This window comes from Emys orbicularis, chromosome 8 (assembly GCF_028017835.1).
Source record: "Emys orbicularis isolate rEmyOrb1 chromosome 8, rEmyOrb1.hap1, whole genome shotgun sequence".
NCBI classification, from domain to species: domain Eukaryota; kingdom Metazoa; phylum Chordata; order Testudines; family Emydidae; genus Emys; species Emys orbicularis.
Window position 1 is genome coordinate 99,760,827 of NC_088690.1, and position 26,265 is coordinate 99,787,091.

The 26,265-nt window shown below is 39.2% G+C and overlaps 1 protein-coding gene across 1 annotated transcript in view; it reads left to right on the forward strand.

Annotated features, from left to right (window-relative positions):
• Nucleotides 1-26,265, forward strand: part of RAPGEF6 (Rap guanine nucleotide exchange factor 6) — a 236,294-nt gene that overhangs the window by 30,794 nt on the left and 179,235 nt on the right. The window contains exons 2-3 of the mRNA XM_065410106.1: nt 24,344-24,414; nt 24,828-24,884. Of these exons, the coding sequence (XP_065266178.1) occupies nt 24,344-24,414; nt 24,828-24,884 (128 nt within the window). The remainder of the gene's footprint in view (nt 1-24,343; nt 24,415-24,827; nt 24,885-26,265) is intronic.

The following is a 26,265-nucleotide window of genomic DNA, read 5'->3' on the forward strand; positions in this document are numbered from 1 at the left end:
TCCAGCGTATCTACCTCTCCCCCCAGCTTAGTGTATCTGCGAACTTGCTGAGGGTGCAATCCATCCCATCATCCAGATCATTAATGAAGATGTAGAACAAAACCGGCCCCAGGACCGACCACTGGGGCACTGCGCTTGATACCGGCTGCCAACTAGACTTGGAGCCGTTGATCACTACCACTTGAGCCCGACGAACTAGCCAGCTTTCTATCCACCTTATAGTCCATTCATCCAATCCATACTTTTTTTAACTTGCTGGGAAGAATACTGTGGGAGACCGTGTCAAAAGCTTTGCTAAAGTCAAGATATATCACGTCCACCGCTTTCCCTATATCCACAGAGCCAGTTATCTTATCTTATAGAAGGCAATCAGGTTTGTCAGGCATGATTTGCCCTTGGTGAATCCATGTTGACTGTTCCTGATCACCTTCCTCTCCTCCAAGTGATACAAAATGGATTCCTTGACAACCTGCTCTATGATTTTTCCAGGGACTGAGGTGAGACTGACCGGTCTGTAATTCCCCGGATTCTCCTTCTTCCCTTTTTTAAAGATGGGCACTATATTTGCTTTTTTCCAATCATCCGGGACCTCCCCTGATCACCACGAGTTTTCAAAGATAATGGCTAATGACTCTGCAATCACATCAGCCAACTCCCTCAGCACCCTCGGATGCATTAGATCTGGCCCCGTGGACTTGTGCATGTCCAGCTTTTCTAAATAGTCCTTAACCTGTTCTTTCACCACTGAGGGCTGCTCACCTCCTCCCTATATTGTGCTGCCCAGTGCAGCAGTCTGGGAACTGACCTGTATTAGTCTTAGTTCCACCGTGCTTGAGATACCTGTGGCAAAACAGCAGCTGTTCTGTTACCTTGATAATGGTGTGTAGTGCATACAGAGGGGAGCAAATATAGATTAGACAAAAGGATCACTTAGAGTGAGAATTGTACATATTGTGTGGAGGCTACTTGTGTTATATATGGGAAAATCAATTGCTCTGATAATGGGACATTCGTATAATAGTTGCACAAAATTGGATTAATATTTCTACAGCAAGTAGTGGTGACTGGATGGTAAACCGCTTTCAACAACCTATTTTTATCTGGAATATGCTTATCATCTAGTTTAAGGTTGCATGTGTGTATTGCAATCTCTTCCTCATAAAGAAGCAGGGGTCTTCTAAAGACCTCCTATTTTTTTTACCAAAGTGCTTCAATTGTTATAAAAACTTGATGCACTTATCTTAGTTTAATCTCACAATTTTGGAATTGACGTCTCTAACCTCAAAGAGAGTGCAAATAAAGTATATTTTCCCAAAAAAGCTGCTACAAGTTCAGTGCTTGTGCTGTATAAAAGAAATTGGTGATCTTGGTCAAATTCCCATTCCTCAAGTGTCTATATTGCAATTGGTGATGGCCCATGTGCTTGGAGACTGAAGTGCCCATTTCACTCCCTTTCTTTTCAGGTAAGTGCTAAAGCATGTTAATGGGATGGTGTCTGGAAATATAGAGTGCTCTACTTTTCTAAACTTTATCTGATAGATCCGTCATGTGCTTCACATCTAAAATACTTTGCTCTTCCTATATGTGCAGAACTCCCATTAGGAATTCTATACTTGGAGGGCAATTTTGCTTTTTAATTAGTTTAGAGCTTAAATGCTGACACCAAATAACTTTGAAATTAAAACAACAAAGAACCCATCTCTGGAATCTTGGTGGTGGTGTTTAATTTAAACGCCCATCTCCCCCCCCCCCATTTTTTATAAATGTAGTTTGTCCTGAGGTATGATCAAGGTTGAGACTGGATACTCAAAACTCTGTATAAGCTGCCCACTTTAAATCTCATTTCTCTGATTCTGAATGTTAGCTTTCCAACTGCAGGGCCTCAGTTCTTGCTACTTTACTTTACTTTACTGCATTGAGAGAGACCTCATCCTTTTGATGACAGCCTGGCAGTAGAGCTATAAAATAACTAAACATTTTGATACCATATTACCAGTTCCTGTACCATCCTCTTAGCAGCTCCAGTTGCATCCTCCAGAACCAGTTTATTTTATTTCATGACTATGTTGTGAGATGCTAGAAGAGAATTGTGAAGTAAACCCAGAAGTGACACGTTATGTGGAACTTGGGAAAATACTATTTTATTTTTCCAGTTTTAGTTCTGCTGCTGCCTAATCTTTGGTTCTCTGCTCTTATGGCATGAAGTTCAACTGCACGAACACCTGAGGTTCGAACCACCAGTGACACTTCACATCACTACCATGGGCAGCCTGTTGCCCTTTTGTGAGCGGGGAACAGGGAATGATTAAGAAACAAGTATTATGGAGTGGGGAAGATAGTAAAAGAGCAAGGGGAGACAAAAAAGAAAGGAAAAGAAAAGATGGTAGCAACTGTTACCAGGGCATGGTATGAGAGATGAGGATAGGAACTTCATTTTTTATATAAATAATGTGTCAGTGCCTAAAGCCATTAGCTCTATTATGCTAGCCACTGTTTTATCGCACAACAAAGAAACTCCCTGCCCTGAAAAGCTTACTATGTAAGTATATCAGTCGTGTGTGTGTGCGCGCGCGGGCAGAGAGGTGGCTGGGAGGGTCAATTATATATTAATTAAAAAAGGAATAATGTATTAAATAGAAGGGATGAGTTAATTTTATGTGTTAGAATAATGGGGAAAAACTTTCACAGTGGGCAGTGTCTTAGTATATTATAAGTCTTAGTCTGTTATAGCTCTAATTTGTGATTCTATAATATTCCATTGGCAAGTACCACTGTTCCTTTTGTTTAAAAGTAACAGAGTATTTATTTTAGAATATGTTTTTTGGCTACTTTTTACTCTGATCTTCCCACCTTCTGTTCTGGTATTGTTCTCCCCTTCAAATGTTGTCCATCAATCTGGTCGTCCTCTTCTCTCCTGCACCCCTGAGCATCCTCTCATGCTGGTAGAACCAGACCCCTGGATGGCTAGAAAGCCTGGAAATCTCTAGAAATAACTGGAAACGAGGAGAGAGCTAGCACCATGTGACAAGCCAGCTTTCCTTGGTTCACCAACCTATTGTATGGACCACAGTTTGGGATCCCATTTGTACCACTTTGGAGCGTGGTGCTTGATTTGCACCATTGGGGAGCGTGGTGCTTTACAGGTACATCAGGCTTTACCCTGATGAGCTTACAATTCATGTTAGACAAACTTAGGTTGGTAGAAAAGTGGGAGGTAGTAGTAAAAATGGAAAGGGAATACTGTCTTTGGGAGTGTTATGTTCAAGGAAAGCAGATTAAATATACATTTTTGTGCATAGGTTTTCTTCGTAAATTATCATCCTCTGTTAGAGAGGTTAATGCCAGGATATTGTCTGAAGAACATAATACTAGCTCTGAAGTTGTTGAACCAGTTTATTTCATACAAACACTTCAGGGTGGAGTCTGCTCAGGCAGTGACCTCTAGCAGCAAATCTCTGCAGACTCTTGTCTCAGTTTTATAAGATGTACCTCAAGTCATTTTGAGCCTACTCATGTATGTGTTACCTACTGTACCTCTATCCTAAGACATGATGTCATTGCACTCCTTGCTATTACGACTTTGGCTATTTCATTCTGCAGACGACTCTGTAAGATATCTTCGTATGGTCCCCCTATTCTGCAAATTCCAGTCCCTCACTGATTGAGTCTTGGTGTTTAATTCAGTACACTTTCAAGCTTTTTTGGGTCACCACTGGGTCATTTTGTGAGTTGCTGCTTGTGTTTGGGGCTTGAAAAACTGTTCACCAATGTTGAGCAAGTGGGCTTCAATTGTTGATATTTTTTGTGTGTGTTATAAGCTTTCATTAAATTAAAAAGTTGACAGTCCTGACTACAGAAGGCTGTGGGCAGTGCAGCAAGGAAGTGTTGATTTAGTACATCTCATGCTATCCCTCTTGGCCAGGGCGAATCCTGAGGAGCCCCAGTATAGTGTTTAACTTTGAACATAGTTCTTTCCTGGTGTAAACTTCAAAGGAGGCATGGCCTGCCTTCCATCTGGCAGAAAATGTGTAGATTTCAATTCTTGCACCAACCTCAATGAACATGTCCCTAAGTAGTTAAACTTGTGGAGAGAGAATAGCACCTAAAAAGTGTCCTAAAGAATTTAAATTTATTATTTTCTTGTCTTTATCACTTACACTATACGGAAAGAATTTGGGAGTAACTATTTTTATAATTGGCCTTAAGCAGAGAATAAAGGAAATCAGGCAGATTCCAGTCTTCTATGAATTAAGAGAAGGGGACGCAAGGAAAAATATGAACCACACTGAGTAACATTTCCTCTTTCCTGTTCCACCCCTGAATGGATGACAATAAAGTCTTTATTGAGAGTGACAGGATTCCTAAATACAAGATGCATTCCATCTGTACAGAGGTGCATGCTGAGACATCATAAGGCAGGCAATCACAGAAGGCTGGAAGGAAGCCTGCCATTTGTTTCTTATGTAACCTTCTGTCTGTGCTCCAAGAAATGCTTTTTTTGCTTTTCTGAAAGCTGTGTATCTAAATTTGAGGAATCTACTACATGAGCCAGAGGAATTCAGCTTTTGCCTAACATCAAGTTAAAGCCCCTGCAATTCTGTTCCATTTTATGTTTTTAGCCCTATCTTACTATATCCCCTCCTGGTCTCTTCTCCCATTTTTTTGGGCAGCGCTAGCCCATTGTGGTCTACAGCAGAGGGAGATTGTGGCAGCTTTCAACTGTGCTACCTCCTCCCTGACAGACTTTCTTCCTTATGTATACAGGCAAGGTCTGCACTAGCACTTGAGTGACAGATATTTGGTAAGACTATTACTACCATATTGGCTTAATTGCTGTCGTAAAAGCAGAAGTCCCTTTCAAATGTAGTATAATAAAGTGGCTTCATTTTTGTTAAAGATAAACTGAAAAGGATTTTTAAAAACACTGGGTTTTTTTAAACCGCATATAAAGAGAGCATCAAAAGTATCTCTTTAAATGTTTCTTGTTTTTATCCTAAATATCATGAATGCCAAACCTGGTCTTTCGTTCTCCTGGAGAATCCTTTGAGGGATTTGTTCAACGTTGTGAGCTCTGACACTGTAACCAAAGGGGGTATTAAATCTTAAATATGTATTCATTCTTCAGTACATTCATAATTTCAGTTAAAACAGGTGCACTGCTAACAAAAACGAAGTTTGCCTAAAATGTGTCTTTATTGCTAAGCTTTCACTGTCCTGATTCTTGTGATGTCAGCATTTCAGTTACTGCACAGACATCAGTCATAGACAAGATCTGAATTTCTAACATTAAAAAAAAAAAAAGGCAGGGAGGAGATTTATTGTGAGAGAGAGCAGTCTGTCTGGAACATACAGACACAGCTGTTTCTTGCTTGGCGATTTGAAGTGCTATTACTGCTGTGTAAATTTTTGCTGTTTTCTCAAATGTTGTTTAAAGTATTAATAGAAATAATTAAAAAAAAAAAAGGAGACTTTCCTGGGACCACTCATTTCTCTCATTGATGATCTCAATTAATAAAGTCAAATCCCTTCTTGAATGCTCAGAATTCAAAACTATAAAGTCATTTCAGAATAACTTGCGTTTTAGCAGAAGGTAATATATTAAGAACAGAAAATCTCATCTGTACTGGACTTGAGTAAAATAGCTCTGTGTTTCAAAATAAAGCATTCCCAAGACTACTTACCTCATTGGGGAGGCATCATTTAGAGCAGACAGATTCCATGTTGGACTTACCTGATACATAGATGATAAAGTTACAACCCAATGCCTGTATCCTTATTCTGAAGTTTCATGCCTCCTCGCATTTTCTGTCCTAAACCATCCATTTGCTTTCTATTGAGCTGTGGAAATGATGCATGATGCAGTGTAGCATTGTTCAGATTTTTTCATCTGGAAAAGTAAGTGTGTGTGTATTCAGAATTTACCATTATCTTATTATCTATTACCAGCAAATTCTGACTCCCTACCCCTGGAAGGTTGTTCACTAAAATGAGAGGTGGAGGAAGTTAGAGATGGGGGAGATAATAGGAGGCAATGGTGCAAAACTTTTGAAAGTTGATTAGCCTTATCTGTTTGAGTGATGACTAGACAGGGATAAACTCTTCCTCTTTAAGGGGCAATCTAGGAGTCTCAATACTGAGGTAAGAAATTTAACTTATTAAAAGCTAACTTGAATAAACTTCAAAGAAGGCTGTCTAAATCACTTTTAGCCCTAGGACAGTAATAATTTGTGCTTCAACAAGTTTCCTGGATTAATAAACAAACTTTGACTGTTCTGCATTGTTTGGCACATTGCTGAAGAGAAATAATACGTAACAGTAATCCTTTCTTGGCAGTAGCTCTTGGTACATCAGTTACAGCACTACATTCCACACTTGGAAAAACCCAATTCCTGGTCATAACATTTTTAAGGAGATGCTATTGACAAACCCAGAGATGCCTCTAAAACGGTCACTTCCACAATTACTGTATTTGTTTTCCTTACTAGTAATTTGGAGGTTCTCTTGACTGTTTACATAAAAATAGCTTGGAGTAAGAGCTTCTTATTTACTATAGTGAAAATGAAAAAACACCAACCAGAACTGCACTGTCAGGTGTCCTGCCCACTTTTCAGATGTTTCTGGATTCTAGTAAACCTAACCCCATGACAGTTCACAACTCCACCCACTTCCCCCTGTTTACCATCCAGTGAAAATAGATTCTACCCACCAACTTCCCTTTCTTCAGTGACTGAAGACTCCATCCACTCTGCTCCACCTCTAGATTTTTTTTTTTTTCTCCACGGATCTGTAACTTCTGTTTCCTGATGAGCCTAACTGGTATAATAAAAGCCCTCAAGTTCCAGTAACATCTCCATTAATTTTTTTTAGACTAGTTTTCATAGACTGAAGCATGTACATGGATGTAACATTTGAAATAAGGTAATAGAAATAGCAGGTTTTTAATTTTAGAGTGAGGAAAGTACAGAACATAGGGAAGGGTTAAAAAAAATCTGATAAAGCTCACATAGATGTATGTGGCTGTCTTTCCTCCCCCCCCGCCCCCCCCCCAGCCCTAGGTGGATTTCAGTTGTTTTGGGAAGGGAGGAGTATCCAAAGAGGGTGTTGTAAAGGAATGGAGTAGAGATGGGAGGATAGGCTAATAGGGTGGGGTTGTGGGGAAATTGTTTAAAACTGACTAGCTATTTAGTGTGTTTCCAATAATGATGTTGTTGCATTTTGATATACTCCCTTTTGTAGTGATAGAGCTTTACTTCCTTTTATGCTATTTTTTTTTTTTCATTTTGGTGTTCTTGGTACCCTTTCTACTATGATTAGGGCTGCATGTTTTCCATAGGAGGTGAGGGGGAAGTCACAGTTACTGTAATTTTTTTTCTGTTTGTCCCTGACTTTTTTTTTCCTGTCTGATTTTTTCCCCCCCCCAAATGGTGTCTGATGAATTGCCAGCCCAGTGTGGAGGGGAGGCCAGGTGAGGAAAAAGACGCAGGACAACAAGCCTTTCCTGCCCTGCTACGCAGCACTCACCTTGGGCAATGATGGCTCCTGTTTTGTGCGTGAAAGAGACAGAGAAACCTGAGTAGTACTGTGACTCCGTGGGCTAGGTTGTAATGCCTGGAGTGGGGTGCCAGGCAGGCCGAGCCTCGTGGGCAACAGCAGCTGCTGCCCACAGTGAGTGCAGTGCACCAAGATGGGCTCATCTTCCAACCCGTAATCCTGGTCTCCCCTTCTCCCTGGGCAGGATTAGGGTTGCAGTGCTGGGATGGAGGATGCTGCTGCTGCAGATGGGTAGTATCCCCTGGGTGGATCACGGAGGGCTCCATTTTTAAATTGGAAATCAGTAAACAGTCATGGTAAATTTAGTAAATTTATTGTGGTTCCTCTTCTTCTTCTTCTTTTTTTTTTTTTAGTGGGAAAAAAATGCCATGACAAATCAGCAGCCCTAACTAGGACTCTTAAGATTATCAGCCTAGTTTGTTTAACTAGCATTATTTTTTGAAATTGAATTGTACATATTATAAAAATTCCCAATCTTGTTTTCAGTTTTATAAAAACTATATAAATGAAACTGATGTCCATTAATGTGAATAAAGATTTTCTGTAGAACAGCTTGTTAGTATGAAACTACATTGAATTTCCAAAAACATACCATCTATTTCCACTAGGTGGCCACCTAACCTGTGATTAATCTATAGATGGATCAATTGAGTAGAAATGTGATTAAATCCATCCTCCCATGGTTTCTCAGCTTTCTAGAAAATTTTTTTATACAGAAAGCTAACTTTTATAGAAGTGATGGCATCTGCGCAATTAGGAATAAAAGAAATTATAACCAATTCACATAAATCTTTTTGCAGACAACTTTCCTAACCAAAAAATAAGTCCATATATGACTTATTGGGAAAAGAATCTGGATAGACAAATTACGCTAGATGGAAGGGGGTTTGATCTAGAAAAGTGGACCAGCCATCTGTCCGTAGTATGATGAAAGAAAATTTCTTTAAGATACTGTTTCAATGGTACCTCACACCTGTCAGGTTAAAAATGATATATAGATTGAATGGGGATAAATGTTGGAGAAGTGAAAGGAGACTTTATGCAAATATGATGGACATATCCTGTTGTCGGAGAGTATTGGGATGGAATTCATAAACAAATATCGCAAATTTGTTGAATATTTGTTACCAAGTGATTCTTTGGTTAGCCTCCTGGGGCTTCCAGCAGAAATGGTCACACAAAAGGAAACAAAGAACTAATCTCTCATCTTCCAGTAGTAGCTACTAGGGTACTGAGGGCATCTCATTGAAAAAAGGAAAATAGTCCAACTATAGAGGAATGGTTTAAAAAAAAACCTGGGAGGTTGTTACAGAAGAATTTAAATACCAATTACATACCCAGAAACATAGATGGAGGACAAATACATACTTAGATATTTGGTTACTGTTTATTTAATATTCAGAAAAAGTACATTCATCTGGAAAAGAAAAAAAGTACACCTGTCCAGTTTTAATATTAACATTCGCTAGACATGCCTCTTCTGTTAGATATGTGTTAGAGATTTCACTCAACTTAATAACATGTCATAGGTGGTGTAATGATGCTTACTTTGTAATATGGTAACACCTGATATATAGATTGATGTCTATTTACTATATAATGTCTCTTTAAACAAAAGCTCACTGTTGTAACAATTGTTTTATTTCTGATACTTACAAGGCAAGGATTTGTAAACCTGTTAATACTTCCTAAATACATAGTAAAAAAACCAAGAGCCACCTGTATTAGTAACTTGTATTAACATGTAACCTCCTGACAAATGTATTGTTTGAGTTCTGTTATAAGAGGCTATTTTAAAAAAAGTGTTATACATGACGTTACTGGTGGAAACTCATCAAAATAACGTACGTAAAATTTAATTTCATCAGCAGAAATGATTCAACATTGACAGCAATGTTTGCATACACCCAACGCGTTGGGGTGTGTGTAGGTGTGGGGTGGGGGGAATGTTTAACTGACTATAAACCATTGCCTTTTATGAACTTATTGCTTTAATTAAGGCAGACGTTGGAGCCTGTAGATCCAATATATTCAAAATACTGTAGCAAAAGCAAGAAAATAAATTCACAATCCCAATGGACACATTCTATAGATTAACCTTCCTACTCCATGGCATGCCAATAATTTCTCATGTTACCCACATCAAAGAAACAGTTGATTCTTTAAAATGAAAGAATTTTTAGGGAAAGAGTAGTGACTGATCTCTGTAAACACTTCTAGCTTGTAGTAGCCTATGAGTAAGTAGGCTACAAATACAACTAAGTGGAAGGCCTATGGAATGTGCGGTGAACAGCATTGACTTTTAACTAGTAGCCTAGTCAACATAAGTCAGACTCATTACACGGTTGATGTGTAATGATACTGAGAAGATATGAAGGGCTAACTTAGCTTCCTCTCATCTTCCTGCTCTACCCTAGTATAGGTGGTGGTCTCATCTCTGCAGGCACACTTCTCTCAACAGTCTAAAGATGAAATGTGTGAGATGCCTCTCAAATGAGGGATATTGTCCTACAGTTGAACCACCTTGAAAAAAAGTTTTGCTTCATTCATCCATTAACCTTTTATTTGTCGGGTACCTAAATAAGGTAGTGGTAGGATTCCAGGCAGCTCTTGGTCCTGTTTCCCAGCTGCAACCATTTCCGAACTGGTGCTGGGATGTGTGAGCTTCAGCAGATTGTTTGGCTTGGCCCTCAGTGGCAGGGTAGGAGGGTGGGATGAAAGGACAGATGGCTCAGCTTCACAGTTGCATGTGGTGCCTGGCAAATCAGAGCAGCAGTAAGAGAGACAGCCAGTGGGGGTGAAGTTTCCCACGTGGGTTCAATCACCCCTCCAAGGAGCAGGGAGGTGCTGAACTAGCTCTCTAAGTGGTTGGCCTATTACTTGTACATATGGCTATCTGGTCTTTGCCGTTGTTGACCTGTACAGACAGCAGGACAAGAATGTGTGATGTTTTGGGGGCATGACGTGACACCTCAAACCTGCAGAAATAAGTGCAATGCAAAGCATAGCTCTTGAAAGCGATTTTGTGAGAAGATGGGATGCTTGGATCTCTTTATTCAAACAATGAGAAAAAGTCTAGGGTGGATCTGGTAACCTCATCTGAAGTTGCCTGTGAGAAGTGATATCTGCAGGAACTTGAATACTGGAGTGAACTATCTTTTCCACTGTTACTCTAAGACCACCTTTACCAATCAAATCATCTCATATGGAGTTGTAATGAAGGGACAATTTGTAGTTTTGCAGGGTCATTCCTGATTGTTAAAACTGTTTCTGTCAAATATTATCTTATCTTCACTCCTGGGCAAGTCTCCCTTTGAGCTGATGTAGTCATCTATACAACTGTAGGAATGATGTAATGTTCCTGTTGCAGTGGTATTTAAGCATTGGTGTCATTAGCTTCACCTCCCCTCTTCTCCCCACCCCCCATTTTGACCTGGCACTACTCTTTCTCCTAGTACAGGAGGATTGGGAGAATGGAAAGAATTTAGTTACCCTCTAAGGCAAACCGGATCTGAGGTCTGTGGAAGCAAGTCTGCTTTGCCTTCCTAGACTCATGTCATGTTATTTTGTGTGTGTGTGTTGTGAATGGAAACAATTAAGACAGATGCCTGGTTCGTAACCAAGCCCATCAGCAGGAGATCCCTCAGGCAAGAACCTATTAATTCCTAAAGTATACAGGTTAAAAGCCTTTTTATAACAGAAAACTTACATTTAAAAATGAGTTTATCAGGTTGTTTTTCCATAACTTATGCCAAATTAACTGTTCAATGAAAAACATTTACTTTAAAGGTATATTCCAGGGGTCGGCAATGTTCGGCATGCGGCTCGCCAGGGTAAGCACCCTAGCGGGCCGGGCCAGTTTATTTACCTGTTGACGCGGCAGGTTCGGCCGATCGCGGCCCCCACTCGCCGCGGTTCGCCGTCCCGGGCCAATGGGGGCGGCGGGAAGCCACGGCCAGCACATCCCTCGGCCCGTGCCGCTTCCTGCCGCCCCCATTGGACTGGGACGGCGAACCACGGCGAGTGGGGGCCGCGATCGGCCGAACCTGCCGCGTCCGCAGGTAAATAAACTGGCCCGGCCCACTAGGGTGCTTACCCTGGCGAGCCGCGTGCCGAACGTTGCCGACCCCTGGTATATTCCTTTATAACCTTAATCATAAGTAGAACTATTAGAAGATTGCCTTCAATCTGACATAAAAACTTTATTACCTTTGTGTTTATAACGAGTAAAAACCTAATTTTAAACTTCTTGAGGGTTTTTTGTTTTTTATTTATATTTTGCCAGGTGGAATATTTATTCAGTGGTGGAGGAGGATGTTTAAAGCTTAATTTAAGTACAAACTGGAAAAGAGTGGTTTACAATCAGGTGCAGACCTTGGCTGGTTTTAGTCTTAGCAAATTAACTTAAGGAACTTAAAAAAAAATATTGAACCATACAGAGTTATATGTAGGTAGCCAAAAGCTTCAGAACATAGTTAAAGATGCACAATACAAAGCCAGAGTACTCAGGAATTGCACAAAACTCTTCTCTCTTCAGGTTAGTCTGTTATAGCTCAGCTTTGTCAAGTGATGATTTGATGTTTTCAGTATACAACATGTATGACTTTCTAAGGAAGTCTTATGTACTTTTTTATTTCCCAGTGCAGCTTATCAGCTGGGCACCGAGAAAATTACCCTGTTCAAGATACAAGATGACAATTTTGGGTCTGCTTGGTGGATTTTTTTGTTTTGTTTTACTAGATGAAATACACAAGTCTCTCACTTCTGGAGATCCTTGTTTCAGATTTAAGACCCAAGTGAATGCATCAGAATGCTATCCTTTAAGTGCTTGATAGCGTACATTTAAACAAAACAAGACTTTTTGCACAGTTGGTATATTATACTCTGCTGAGAAATTGCCAAGACAGAATGTGGAGTTGGGAATTAATAGTATTTTCCATTCCATTCCAAACTAGGATTAAAGGCATTGGCAAATGCAGTGGAAGTTCACACAATAGTAATCCTTGTTAATAACCAGTGTTTATAGAAGATGTATACTATGAATGCCCTATATCAAATTACTGTCAAATGATACTATTTGACAGTAAACTTAGAATCCCTTTCCTGTAAGCTGTCTTTCTGTCTGTATGTGTAATGCTTTACTTTTCCATTAATTTTTTTGTGTGGGGAGGCCTAGTGGTGGAATGGGAAAATCCTCACATGAACATCCTAGTTTGGTGTTTGAAGTTACATATACTTGCCTGAGACGAAGCATGTGCAGGATGGCCCACAGAAGCATTCCAGATCTGGGCTTTTCTGTGAGGACAAACTATGGAAGGATATTTTTGACCTAAAGCGTACATCCACTGTGGGGGTCAGGGAAAAGAAAAGAGAGCCAATTATAGCAGGATCAAAGACGTGCATTACTCTTCCCTGGCCTTGAATCTGTGTGGTGATCCTGTCCATTTTGCAACGCCCCCACTTTTTTGTTTAGCCCACTAGAATCACTGTACTTTCTCCTGTGTCTCCTCTGCAGCCCCTCATACAGAACACCTTCCTGAGCTAGGCTGTTAAATTTTCCACACTCATATGTCTTCTAATGACCCACTTTTACCATGATGCTTACAAGAACCTAACTGGCTGGCTGTGACAGAATTGTGGAGTACTTACCAGGAAAAATAGTAAAAACGTATTATTGGGACATGGAAGTTTGTCATCAGATACCTGTTTTCTCTATCCTCTCTCTGCTTTGCCTTTTTAGACCAAAGTTATTGGGGCAGGGATTATGCTGCATTTTGTTTTAAAGCACATGTTGTAGGTCATTGTAGAAAGAGAAACAATAAAACTCCATAATAAGCATTAAACTCTTCAAAATGCTGTGGTGTGTGGGACTGTTGTCTAGGGGTTGAATTGGAAGAGCGGGAAACGATCCTAAAGTTCTGTCTGTCGGATCTTTTGTAGGAGGATTTGCATGGATTGGATGAATGGAGAACTCTATTGGGGATTTTTTGGGTGTGGGTGAAGCTGTTTTAGTTTAAAGAAAGGTGATGATTGGTGGCTGGTGGTGGGATTAGGATTAGGCTGTAGTGCAAATAGGAATACATAAATGCAGGAGGCACTTAATGTTCTAATATCAATATGATTAAATAACAATATATTTACTCATATTCCCTTTAACAAACCAAGTTGAACAGCTGCTCTTCTCACATCCTCTTTCTTAGTGTGAATGAAAGGGGGTGAGTGTGGCTTCCCGAGCAGTGTATGAGTATGCTACTGTTGTCATACTGATGCACATGAACAGCAAATATTTAGGATGTCGTCAGTTTCCATAGCTGCAAAGGAATAGGTATCAGAAAATGAGTGTGTCAAAAGAAAAACAGTCCAGAACTAGAGGATTGGCTCCATAAATAAGGGAGGCTTTTGTTACAGAAAAATTAATGCATCAATTTCCTACCCAGCAAAAGACAGAGGATAAATAGATACTTAAAAATGTTGGTACCATTTATTCAATACTCGTACAATGTACATATACTGGAATTTTTATGCACATAAATCTGTCCAGTTTTTTTTTTTTTGAGTATTAGCATTTGATAGACATACTGGGTTTGATTAATATGTGTAGACTCAGTAGTTTCACTCAATTTAATAAAATCACCAGAATAAACACCTCCTGGATGGTGTAAGCAGGCTCATTCTGTAATATAACACTGTTAAATAGAGATTTCGTGATTATATTAGTGAATGTTTCTGTAAACAAAAAATAGCTTACTACTTCTAATTATTAGCATTTTGTTTCTGATATTTACATGGCAATGATTTGTAAATCTGTTAAAACTTCCTAAATAGTTTAACATTTTTTTTGGGTTAAATCTGATCTGAAAACAAACATGCTTGAGCCCTTTAGTCTCAAATCATAACAACTAAAAATACTGTTTTAAAAAATGAGTTGGCAGTATTCCATTAAAATGTTCAATTCACTTGACATACTATGCACTTTTTATCTTTAGTCCACCTGAAACACTAATTTATGATACTGCTGATAGTGAATACGTACAGAAACCGATGATACATTTCTGGACATGCTCAAGTCATTTTGGCCAAATCCAGCCCTGCTATAACTGGACACAGGTATGGTCACATCAGTGTGAACCAAGGCTGAATTTGGCATAGGCTTTTTCTATTTTTTAAGTGGGGGAGAGGTAGAAAGCTGATCAATTTATTTCATATTGTACAAGGCCAGAAGAGACGACAGGTTGGATTTGATTTAAATCCTGATTTAAATCACTAGTCAGGAAGACTAGTGAGGTTGTGGAGACTTGGGAGGTTGTGGAATCTCCATCTCTGGAGATATTTAAGAGTAGGTTAGATAAGTGTCTATCAGGGATGGTCTAGACAGTATTTGGTCCTGCCATACGGGCAGGGGACTGGACTCGATGACCTCTCGAGGTCCCTTCCAGTCCTAGAATCTATGAATCTATAAGACTCAATTTAGTCATGGATTTCTACATAAAAGTGCATTCTTGTTGGTTGTTATAACCTTAATACATATTCTTCACAACTCAGAAATAGATGTAGGTTTCATTTTTAGAAGGTACACACGATACATTTTTAAAGTGATTTATTTTGAAAACTTTTCAGATTAGTTTTACAGCTACACCTCTACCTCGATATAACGCTCTCCTCGGGAGCCAAAAAATCTTATCGCGTTATGGTGAAACCGCGTTATATCGAACTTGCTTTTATCCACCGGAGTGCGCTCTTCCCCCCCCCCCCCGAGCACTGCTTTACCGTGTTATATCAGAATTTGTGTTATATCGGGTCGCGTTATATCGGGGTAGAGGTGTATATCAGAAAATGAATGATTGGTTATTTCATTTACCAAAGGTAATTGAAGCAGATAGTTCACCTCCTAATGACTTCATAAATATCTCCAATTCAACAGGTTAATCATTAATATTTGGAGGATTTTCTTGCCATGCTGTATTAGGAGAACATCACCAGACATATTTAAATTGTTTTATTTAACTAAAAGAACAACGTTATGTATTCTGGATTTTTTTCTTCAACAGCAAACATACAATATTTGAACAAAACAAGCATATGAATTTTTGAATTAAGTTAAACATTCAAGTTTTTTAAAATCAGGTTTGTTTTGGTTAAAATTGTTAACTAAAATAGTTTAAATGAAATATTCAAAACACAAAAATTAAATCGACTATGTCAGCCTGGTCAACATGAGAAACTTAAAATATTGGCTTCTGCAGCTAACTCAGTCGTCTTCACCTTCATTTTCCTGTTTGTTCAAAATCTGGAAAAGAAAAACAAGCTTTCCTACTTTTTCAGGTCCCAAACGATTTCTCAATTTGGAATGAATTAGTCCAAAGGAAGAAAATATTCTTTCTGCACCAGCAGAAGAAGCTACTTCTGTTAAAAGTTAAATTATCACTTCAACAGTCTCTGAATCCAAGTGCTTAAGTGACTTCCACCAGTTCACTGGTGTGACTTTCTCTAAAACATCATCAGCAAACATATATTTCTTGAATGGTTCACCCTTAGCTCTGAAGTTTATTATAGTTGGCATTATGGAGGGATAATTGCTGGATGTCCATGTCATAGCCAACTCCTCTTCTTCAGCCGTTAAGATTTGGCCCTGGTACCAAGTATTGAGAATATTTGCAAGAAAATGAGCTGGAGACAGTGCTTGTCCCATTCGTTTTTTTAATGCTTGTAATTTAACTCTGTCATTGCATATTTCTCTTTTTAAGATCTCACTCAGTTCCTTCCAAATTTCAACAGCGTACACAATAAAACAGCTATTTCCCTGCATTTTGTTCAAGACTACAGAAATAGGCTTCAGGGTACTCCGCATGTGTTCAACATTTCTCTTAAGCCCAATGTTGAGAACTTTGGCTGTGACAGTTCCATCTATTTTTTTCATGATTTTGTTCACAAACTGTCATCAGATTAGGCCAGTTCTTGATATAGTGCTCAGAACAGTCCACTACTGAGTTCCATCACACGTCTTGTGGGAGAGTTAGCTTGGTTCCTCCCACTTTTCTCAGAGCAGCTGCTGCAAAGTGGTTGTTATGGAAGTATTTTGCAATTTCAACATTATTAGCCTTTATTTCTGGAACACTGAAGTCTTTGGCTAGGAGGTGCATCAAATGAGCACTGCAATCATATGTTATTAGCTTGGGACTCTCTTCTAAATTTCTTCTAATCTTGGATACATTTGCAGCATTGTCTGTGACCAAGCTGAGTGCTAGACATTTTGAATTCCCCCGCCCCCAGTTTGTTATAGCTTTTACTGCTACTTCTTGTAAGTAGTCTGCTGTGTGTGCATTTCTTGATGTATCAATTGTTTCTGTAAGAAAGACATTCCTCTCTTCTGTCACACAAGCACATACAACAGGATCATTGTGGACATTGCTCCACCCATCAAGACTCAGGTTAACAATTCCACTCTCTAGACCTTTTGCACACTGCTCATTTTCTCTTTCATACACTTTATCCAGCAATTTGCCTGCAACATCTGCTCTGTTGGGTAGACTGTAACTTGGTCTTAATGACAAAACCATGTTAATGAAGTGTGGGTTCTCAATCATGGAAAGGAGAGTTTGTTACATAAACAAACGGGGCAATTTTTTCATCAATTACCTCTTTTTTGTAATCTGGTGGTTCTTACCACAAACTTATCTATGGTTGTTTCTTGATTATGGAGATTTTTTTTTTCTTTTTGCTACAGGTGATATACTGTGGCTATGTGACATACATGATGTGCCTGAAACACTATCATTGGCAGATAATTCTGAAACTATAGAAAATGATGGTGATCTTGAAGGTGGATAGTCTTCAGAATCCTGTATGTTGAGGATGGATTCTCCTAAACAAAATAAGTCAATGCAGTTATTTAATTATTATTACCATACTGCTCATTTAGTATTACTCATTGTATTCACTGACACTCAGTACTACTTTAAAGGTGAAATTGTAAAAAGATCTGTCTATTTCAGCTATTTATTTATTTTTTATCACAACTGCATCTAAAGTGATAGTACCACAGAGTAACAACTATATTTTTTGCTCAAACATGAGAATTCAAGAATAGTCCAGAAGGAAGACAGGCAGTCCTTAAGAAAGAAGTATGAAATAAAAATGTTTATCAACCTAAAGATCCTGCATGTTCAGACAATGTTTCTTTCATCATCTTCAACTTAGCTTCCTCCTGAGAAGGAACACTTCTCATGATGTTGTTTCATTCGGGCAACCAGGCCTTGCATTTCTTTATTGCACTGTTTGCATTTTGCACACATGCTTGTCTTACCCACAGGTAGAGAAACTTCATTAACATATTCCCAAACTGGGTCTCTTTTACAGCCTGCTGCCGTTATAGGTTTTCCCTTCTAGTGAGAGAATGGTTTGGTAGATCTCAAATCAATGAAGGCTACACTCAGAAAGACCACAAGACTTCTGGAATATGCTGCTCAAAGAGTTTGACTTTTGTTTCTACTGCCTGTCCCTCCCTTCTCACATTTATCTCCAGACTTCTCCTTGTCCAGATCTGTTCCGTCCCCAACAATCTTCTATTCATTGAACTTTTTGAAACTTTGCACTTTTAGAGAGAAGGGATTGACTCTGTGTACACAAATTTGCAGAGGGACTGTGACGGGTTGGATCACAAAACCCCCCTTGGGAGCTGCCAACTGATGTGCCAAGACTACTTCTGCCCCTGCTTTCCAGCCCCGTCAGCTTAGGACTTCAGTGCCCTGCTTGGTTTCAGCCAGACTCGCTAGCCTGCTGCAAACCCAGACCCAGGTCTGAATCACGTCCCCTAACAGCTGTAGGCTTACCTGAAAGCAGCTAACAGAGGTGTTCTTGTCTTTAACACTCAGCTGCCCAACTCCCAATGGGGGCTAAACCCAAATAAATCCATTTTACCCTGTATAAAGCTTATGCAGGGTAAACTCATAAATTGTTCGCCCTCTATAACACTGATAGAGAGAGATGCACAGCTGTTTGCCCACCCAGGTATTAACACATACTCTGAGTTAATTAATAAGTAAAAAGTGATTTTATTAAATACAGAAAGTAGGATTTCAGTGGTTCCAAGTAGTAACAGACAGAACAAAGTAAGTCACCAAGCAAAATAAAATAAAACACGCAAATCTATGTCTAGTCAAACTGAATACAGATAATCTCACCCTTAGAGATGCTTCAGTAAGTTTTTTCCTCAGACTGGACACCTTCCAGGCCTGGGCACAATTCTTTCCCCTGGTACAGCTCTTGTTCCAGCTCAGATGGTAGCTGGGGGATCCTTCATGATGACTCTCCCCTTTGTTTTGGTCCACCCATTTATATATCTTTTGCATAAGGCGGGAATCCTTTGTTCCTCTGGGTCCCCCCCCCCCCCCCCCCCCGCCTCTCAATGGAAAAGCACTAGGTTAAAGATGGATTTCAGTTCAGGTGACATGATCACATGTCACTGTAAGACTTCATTACCCCTTGCCAGCACACACATATACAGGAAGACTTGCAGGTAAAACAGAGCCATTTGCAGTCAATTGTTCTGGTTAATGGGAGTCATCAAGATTCCAAACCACCATTAATGGCCCACACTTTGCATAATTACAATAACCCCTCAGTTATATTTCATATTTCTAGGTTCAGATACAAGAGTGGTACATTTATACAAATAGGATGATCACACACAGTAGATTATAAGCTTTGTAATGATACCTTACAAGATACCTTTTGCATGAAGCATATTCCAGTTACATTATATTCACTTATTAGCATATTTTTATAAAATCATATAGACTGCAATGTCACAGGGACAATAGGATTGAGGTCTGTTATTTCTCACCTCTGTATTTTATTTATTTATTTAAAAACATTTTTGCTGTTAACAAGCATGTTATCTCTGGAGACACATCCACAGTTTGAGAACTGCAAAATTAAGCATCTCTGATGGTATCTTCTAGACTGAGCATTGAGTCCCATTGGGTAAATAGAAAGATTAACCTAAATAATCTATACAGAAGCACCTGGAACCCCATAAGATTGGGTCCCTAACCCATGAACTATTGAAACTCATTTACAAAACTTTTCTTAAACATTACATGAATATATTGTCTCATACTATAGAATTAGAATTTATAATCCCTATTCCCTGATGAGATATCTTTGAGCTATAATGTATCTTGATTAAAACTATATTTAGATAGGTTTTTCCCCTCAAAAAGCATTTTATAAAAATAATTAAAAAAATCAGATTTATTTTTTTTAGAAATCATTTATTTATTTTTATCCACCCTGAGAAGAGATCATTATGATAATCTTGTCTGACCTCCTGTGTAGTTTGAACGTACTTGCTGTGCAAGAGTTAAACCAGGTTTAGTGAGGAAGGTGTAATAAAATCCCTGACTGACTTCTTGAACAGAAGGATTGTAAAATATTCTTAAGTAACTTTGCCATCTTAAATTTTAAAATACAGCCATTTTGCTCTTGGCATTGTATAATTGCTTTGGTAACTTTCCTATCGGACAATCTTTCACTAGGACTTCCCTGAAAACCTGCCTCTCTCATGCATTCTTTTACTCACAAAAGTTGTAAACTGCAGAAAACGTAGACCCTTTTTAATATTGGCATAAACCATATTCTCACTATCTTAAAAATTGCCGACAGGGAAATAAGTATCCTTTTAACATTCATATATCTTGATGTAAATAGGTTTTGAATTAAACTGGAGGTTTCTTTTTAGGAGTTAATACTTTGTTTTCCCAGTGCTTGTCACTTTTAAAATGAAGGAGCACAACAGATTTTATTCCTTCAAGCATATAAACAAAATGGCTATTTAAAGGTCTGGCTGGAGTGGACCAGATCAGTAGAAGTGTCCATGCATATGAGCAGTCTGAGTGGTCATTTGTATGTGCAGTCACTGTGACTTTGCACTCTTATTTTTTTATTTATATAAAGTATATATATAAGTATAAAAAATAACTAGCCTCCTAGCTCCCACCAAGCCAATATGACTTTTTAAGCATCTGTTTTCAACAGCTGTCTACAGATTATATAGGCAGAGCTAGTAGTAGTAAGGTTGCCAGACACGTCTCGTAAGACCCTGTTTTTAGTTTCTTATAACTTTGTGAAACTTTAACCATTTAGTCTGAAATTTTCCATTCCAGGTGTCTGCCTCAGGCTGCCTCTTTTTCCCGCCAGAAAACTTCAACCAAAATGGCCTACTTGTTTCTGAGAACAAGGCTAGAGGAGGAGACATTGTTTTGCCCATGTTAAAAATAATACTGGCAACCTTTTCTTTGAACAGTTTTAGCTTTAGAGCAGGGACTTAAAATTTGGTAAGGAAATACGGTGTCTTTGTCTGAGTTGTACCTTTTGCCATCCACATAACAACCTGCGAAACTTGATCAGGTTATAAGCCTCCAAAAAGTTGTATTTCGCACATGCTCAGTAGAGACTTTCAGTTTTAATCTCTCAAATCTCCAAAGATTGCATCCTCCTGAGCATGCCCAAGCCCATCACAGCTCCTAGTGTTGACCAGACTGTGCATGCACTATCCCCACAGAGCTGCTGAGAGTGTTTTCTTGCCTTCCTTGCAGCATCATGGAGGCACAGTTATGTTATAATATTAACACTTAAAAAGATGTAATATTAGGAAAAATAAGATTGAGAGATTGTCTACACGGACAGTTGGCACATAGCCAGGGTGTGAATCTACAGCTCACTAGCTTGCCGCACAGTAACTGGTCATGTGGACCCTGATACCGAGCACTAAAAGTTCTGCAGTGCACTTTAACATACTCCTATTCAACATTTAACTATGGAACTTTTAGTGCACAGTAGCAGGGTCCTCATGGCTAGTTAGTATGTGATAGGTTAGTGCACTATAGATTCACACCATGGCTTGCCATGCACTAACTAGGGTTGCCAACTTGGTAATATTTAAAAACTGGACATTCCAGCTGGAGTGCCGGAACCTCCCCTGCACCACCTCTTCTCCCCCACCCCCCAAGGCACCACCTCTGCCTCTTCCCCCAAGGCTCCACTCCCATTCATTCCTCTTCTCCCCCCTACCCCCCATCGCTTGCTGCTTTCCCCCCCCTGCCCAAGTCAAGAGGGACTTCCTGCCATGCTGGAGCTGGGAGCTGTAGCTGCCCAACACAGGTATGGGGTGGCCCTGGCTGACTAGGGGCTGGCATGGGTTATGACTCAGTGCTTCCCCACCGCCGCCGCCTGCAGTAATCTGACTTTGGGTGTCCGGTCAGTAGATCTGACCGGACACAGTAAGGTCCCCTTTTTGACTGGACTTTCCAGTCGAAAACCTGGCACCTGGCCACCCTAGCACTAACTTTCCATGTAAACAAGCCCTGTGTTAGCTTGTTGAAACTTGTGGCTGGTATCATCTAAGGATAAAAGGGACCAGCTCCCAGAAGTAAATGAGACCTGGGATTGTGCTGGTGGTCTTTTTATTTATGGGAAGAGATGAGAAATGAAGTCTTAGCGCACTGAAGTCCTCAACTGGGAAACTCTCCCTACCCTTTGTCTCCATTCAGGGAAAGTGGAAAGGATTTAAAAGCAAGTGGACTCTTGAGGGTGGGCTCAAGTAGGTCTACAAAATTATTAGTTGTATGGTGGGAGTCCTGAACACTGCACTAGATCTAGTTAAATGTCTGGTATGAGACCGTGACAGGTGGGGCATGTAATGTGCCTCCCAGCTTTCAATAAATAAAGTTGCAGCCTGCATCTTAAAATCCATCCTGTGTGTGTGATGTTCATTTGCCTGCATGTCCTGATCAAAACTACTTTGTCAATAGAGAGTGAATGTGTTTTTACAAATCGTTAAAAAGCAGTGGAAGCTCTGAGTTTCAAAGATTACTTACAACACTTTATTTTTGGGATTTTAAAAAACACACATTAAGTAGTGAAATATGAGGAGAAAAATTCAGTTATAAGGTAATATTGTTTTGACACATTCTTGTACAAAAGCTGTGACTACAGTATTTCAAGTAATGATGCTAAAATAAACTGTGGCCCTATAGTATATCGTGAAGATTTTTTAAATTTTGGTTGAAGGCTTGTTTTTTTTTTCAGTAGTTACACTTGATTTTCTTCAAAGATTACTTTCTATAACTAGTACATTGATGTAATGTTTCATCATACTCTGAACTGAAAAATACATGCATCGCTTATTGCGATCACAAAAATGTCTATCACTGTAATATTTCTGTGTGGAAAGAACATATTTACAATAGAACCTGTAATAAAAGGGCTTTGCTTAAGATTTGATATGCAGCAATTCACCATTGGAACTTTAAATCATGCTAATAAGCCCTTTGATTGATAGATGCTTTAGTTTTAGATCGCTTATTAAGCAAGCAGTAACTTTTGCAACTTTCATAGCATTAGGAATCTGAAACTGTAATAAAGCTCACATACAAACCATCCATGACCTTTCTTTTTTATGGAACAGAATCCATATCCACCATGTTTCTGAAGCTGAGTACTAAGCCAAGAAATTTCTCAAAAAAGCTACTGTAAATTCCAAAGCCTACACTCATACTTTATTTGCATATGTTGCAGAAATAGCATCCCCTGTCACTGGAAACTTAGGAACACATGTTTTCAAATGTTCAAGCTGGTGAGAGTTTACACTTCTGTGTGTCTTGTATGATGCATGGGTTCAATGCTAACTAATCGCACACCTGTTTTGGATAGTAAATTAAATGCTGAATAGCTCTAGTGTTTTTTGCCTTAGCATGTGGTCTACTCTATCAGCACAAATATTTTTGTGACTAAAGAGAGTTTTTGCAGTGAGAGGTTTAAAGAACTGTATCTCATGATTAGTATTTTCATGTGAGGTCCAATCTTTAAAGTAATTTTTTTTCATGTTTTAGGGGTAGTATGTTTTAATTTGGTGGCTGAAAAATATATTAGCGGCTGCAAACAGCACATTGTACTTCTAGCTTCACAGATGTATACATATGTATGTTTAATGAAGATAATTGAAGAAATGCTTGCTGAATGCTTACTACCTCGAGTTACTACTAGAAATAGAGCTTAATTCTTTAGTAAAAATAACTCATGGTGATAATCTGCTGCCTTTCTGGTGGTGGTCTGTGCTGACAAGCATTTGACTAAAGGCTCAGTCCCAGTAAGCAGGTCTCTTGCTTTCAGTGCTGGCAAGGATTGGGAGTGTCTTGGAGCCAGTGTCTTAGAAATGGGAGGAGAAGGCAGTGCCTCAAAATGCAACACTTCCAGTTTGATGAAGGAGAATCATTCAGATGTTTCAAAGGGAGTACATTATTTGGATTCTGTCCTGACTCTTTGTTACTAGCATGCTATGTGATTTGTGAGCATCTTCCTCAACTTCTCTGTGCCTCTTCTGTAAAATAAGTATACCCAACTTTAAAGTGGTGATGTAAGGCCTTGGATGCAAGGCACTGTTATTTGGTGTCTTCTACTTACTGTACAGAGCTATATGCGTTTATGCTTCTATATAAATGCTGTACATGCAGAGGTTATGACTAACAAACCACATCAGGATCTTGCCCATGGAAGTACTTAAATGTTAGTTGCAAACCAGTTTTATTGTGTCCACTGCTTAGAGTAGGTTGGCTCTGCAGGCCTACTTTTGCCCTGAACTGTTTCCTATTCTATTTTTTTTGTTCAAAAATATGTTTAGCATTGTTAAATATGTTAACATTATTATTGCATAATAATTTTGGCAAATATTGGGAAAATTAGATACGCCTAACATCTGAATTGCATATAAGTGATATTTTCTTTTTGTTTGCAGGACTTAAATACTATCTATTCTTATCTTCATGGAATGGACATATTGTCACATCTCAGGGAACATCAGCTAAGGTAAAGGATCGGGGGGATAGCATAGTCCAGTACAAATTATATCCTATTTAACTTTCTGTTGCAAATGCTCTAATAATATGTGTATTCCAATTATCTTCGCACATATGAAATAAGAGCCAAACAAAACAAAGCACAAAATATGCATCAGAAGTACCTATGTTCTTATACTGTTGCTATGGTTAATTCCAGTGTGTAGGAGTGATTTAAACACTCAGAGAATATGTTGTGTGTTATCTATTTGGATAATGAAAATTTCATTTAAGTTTGAAGTTATGGTTCAAGAAGCAAAGCCAAATTTCTAGTCTTTCATATGACTTCCCCTGATACTTAAAGAAAGTGATATTGCTGAAAGATTAATAGATTAAAAACATTTTTAGAGTTTAAAATCTAAATTAAAATGTCATTTTTCTCAGAATAATGTCTTCAAGTGCTCGCTATGAAAGATACAAGGGCAACCAAGTTCTTTTTTGGTAAGTACATTTAAGCCACAATCATCACCCTCATAGTGGAGAAATCTAGTGCTTGCTTGCATGTCAAATTATGTGTGTCATCACAGATCCTAACGAGTGCCCCCTCCTGATCACCGACTAGGATTGTTGTGAGGGGAATCCAAGCTCTGTGCTCTGGATTTCCTGGCTGTTACAAGTTCCTGGAGCTTTTTGCCCATTGCCCAATCTCAGGGTCCCTAGGTGCACTCTCTCAGGGTGCAGACTTTCTATCTGCACCTTGAGTGTTGGAACCCCTCTGGGTGCAGCACTGACCTTCAGACTCCTTGTTAATTAAATACACCCTTCTCCCAGAACTTCACCCCAAAATGTGTGAAGCTTTTTTAGATTTACAGTGTTAACTCACTCAGGGGCATGCAGTAGTTGTGAAGCAGTCAACACAATACATGCACACATTGCCAAGGCTAACATCTTTATGTTCTTTTATCCTTAATCACGTAAAGCACAGGAGAATACAGATCATACAAAACTGTAAATGTCCTTCACTTCCTAGCTTGTCCTTCCCTTGTAAGACCTTGGAGGTTCAGGAAAGTAGGCAGGCAGAGTCCTCTATCCCCTTGCCTACCCTGCCCTGCAGCAACCAATCTCATCTTACTCTGGTGCAAAATGGCTCACTCACCCTCCCTTTATAGACTCCTGCTGGGGTCACCTGCTTCTTTTGTTCTGCCTCCTGGTAACTTTCCTTTACTTCCAATCCCCACCTCCATCAGACAAGAGGAGGAAGTATCTTTTACCAAGTAGAGCTATCCCATAGACTCAAGGTGTGTTTCGCTTTGAAAAGACCATTGTTGAGTGCTTATCATTCACCATTGTCTCTAGCCTAGCAGATGTCTGACACAGCCCTGCTAACTCATGGGTGATCCATCTACATACAGGCTTTCCATGATAGTAACTTCATGTTACAATTTCATAAAATCATCCATAATTCAGAAGTAGTACAGAATAAACCAACAAATTGTCATATATGTACACTTTGTCTTACTGTTGTTGTAAATACAAAATACTGCAACATTTAAGGTTGACAAAAGTAATTAAAAGTCTATTTGAGAGAGAAGGTGGGTGAGGTAATATCTTTTATTGGACCAACTTCTTTTGGTGAGAGACAAGCTTTCGAGCTTACACAGAGCTCTTCTTCAGGTGACCTTGGGGGAAAAAAAGTTCAAAAACTGCAAACTCGTAAAAGAGAAGGGGTTTGAAGTGAAGGACATTGGGGAACTGAGGGACAACATCTAAGAGAGGTGCTGTCTGCAAAAGATTGGATCCTCTCTCTAGGACAGGACATGCTAGGAAACTGTTCAGAGACCATAGGAAATCTGTATTAGAAAAGAGAAACTAACTAATATAG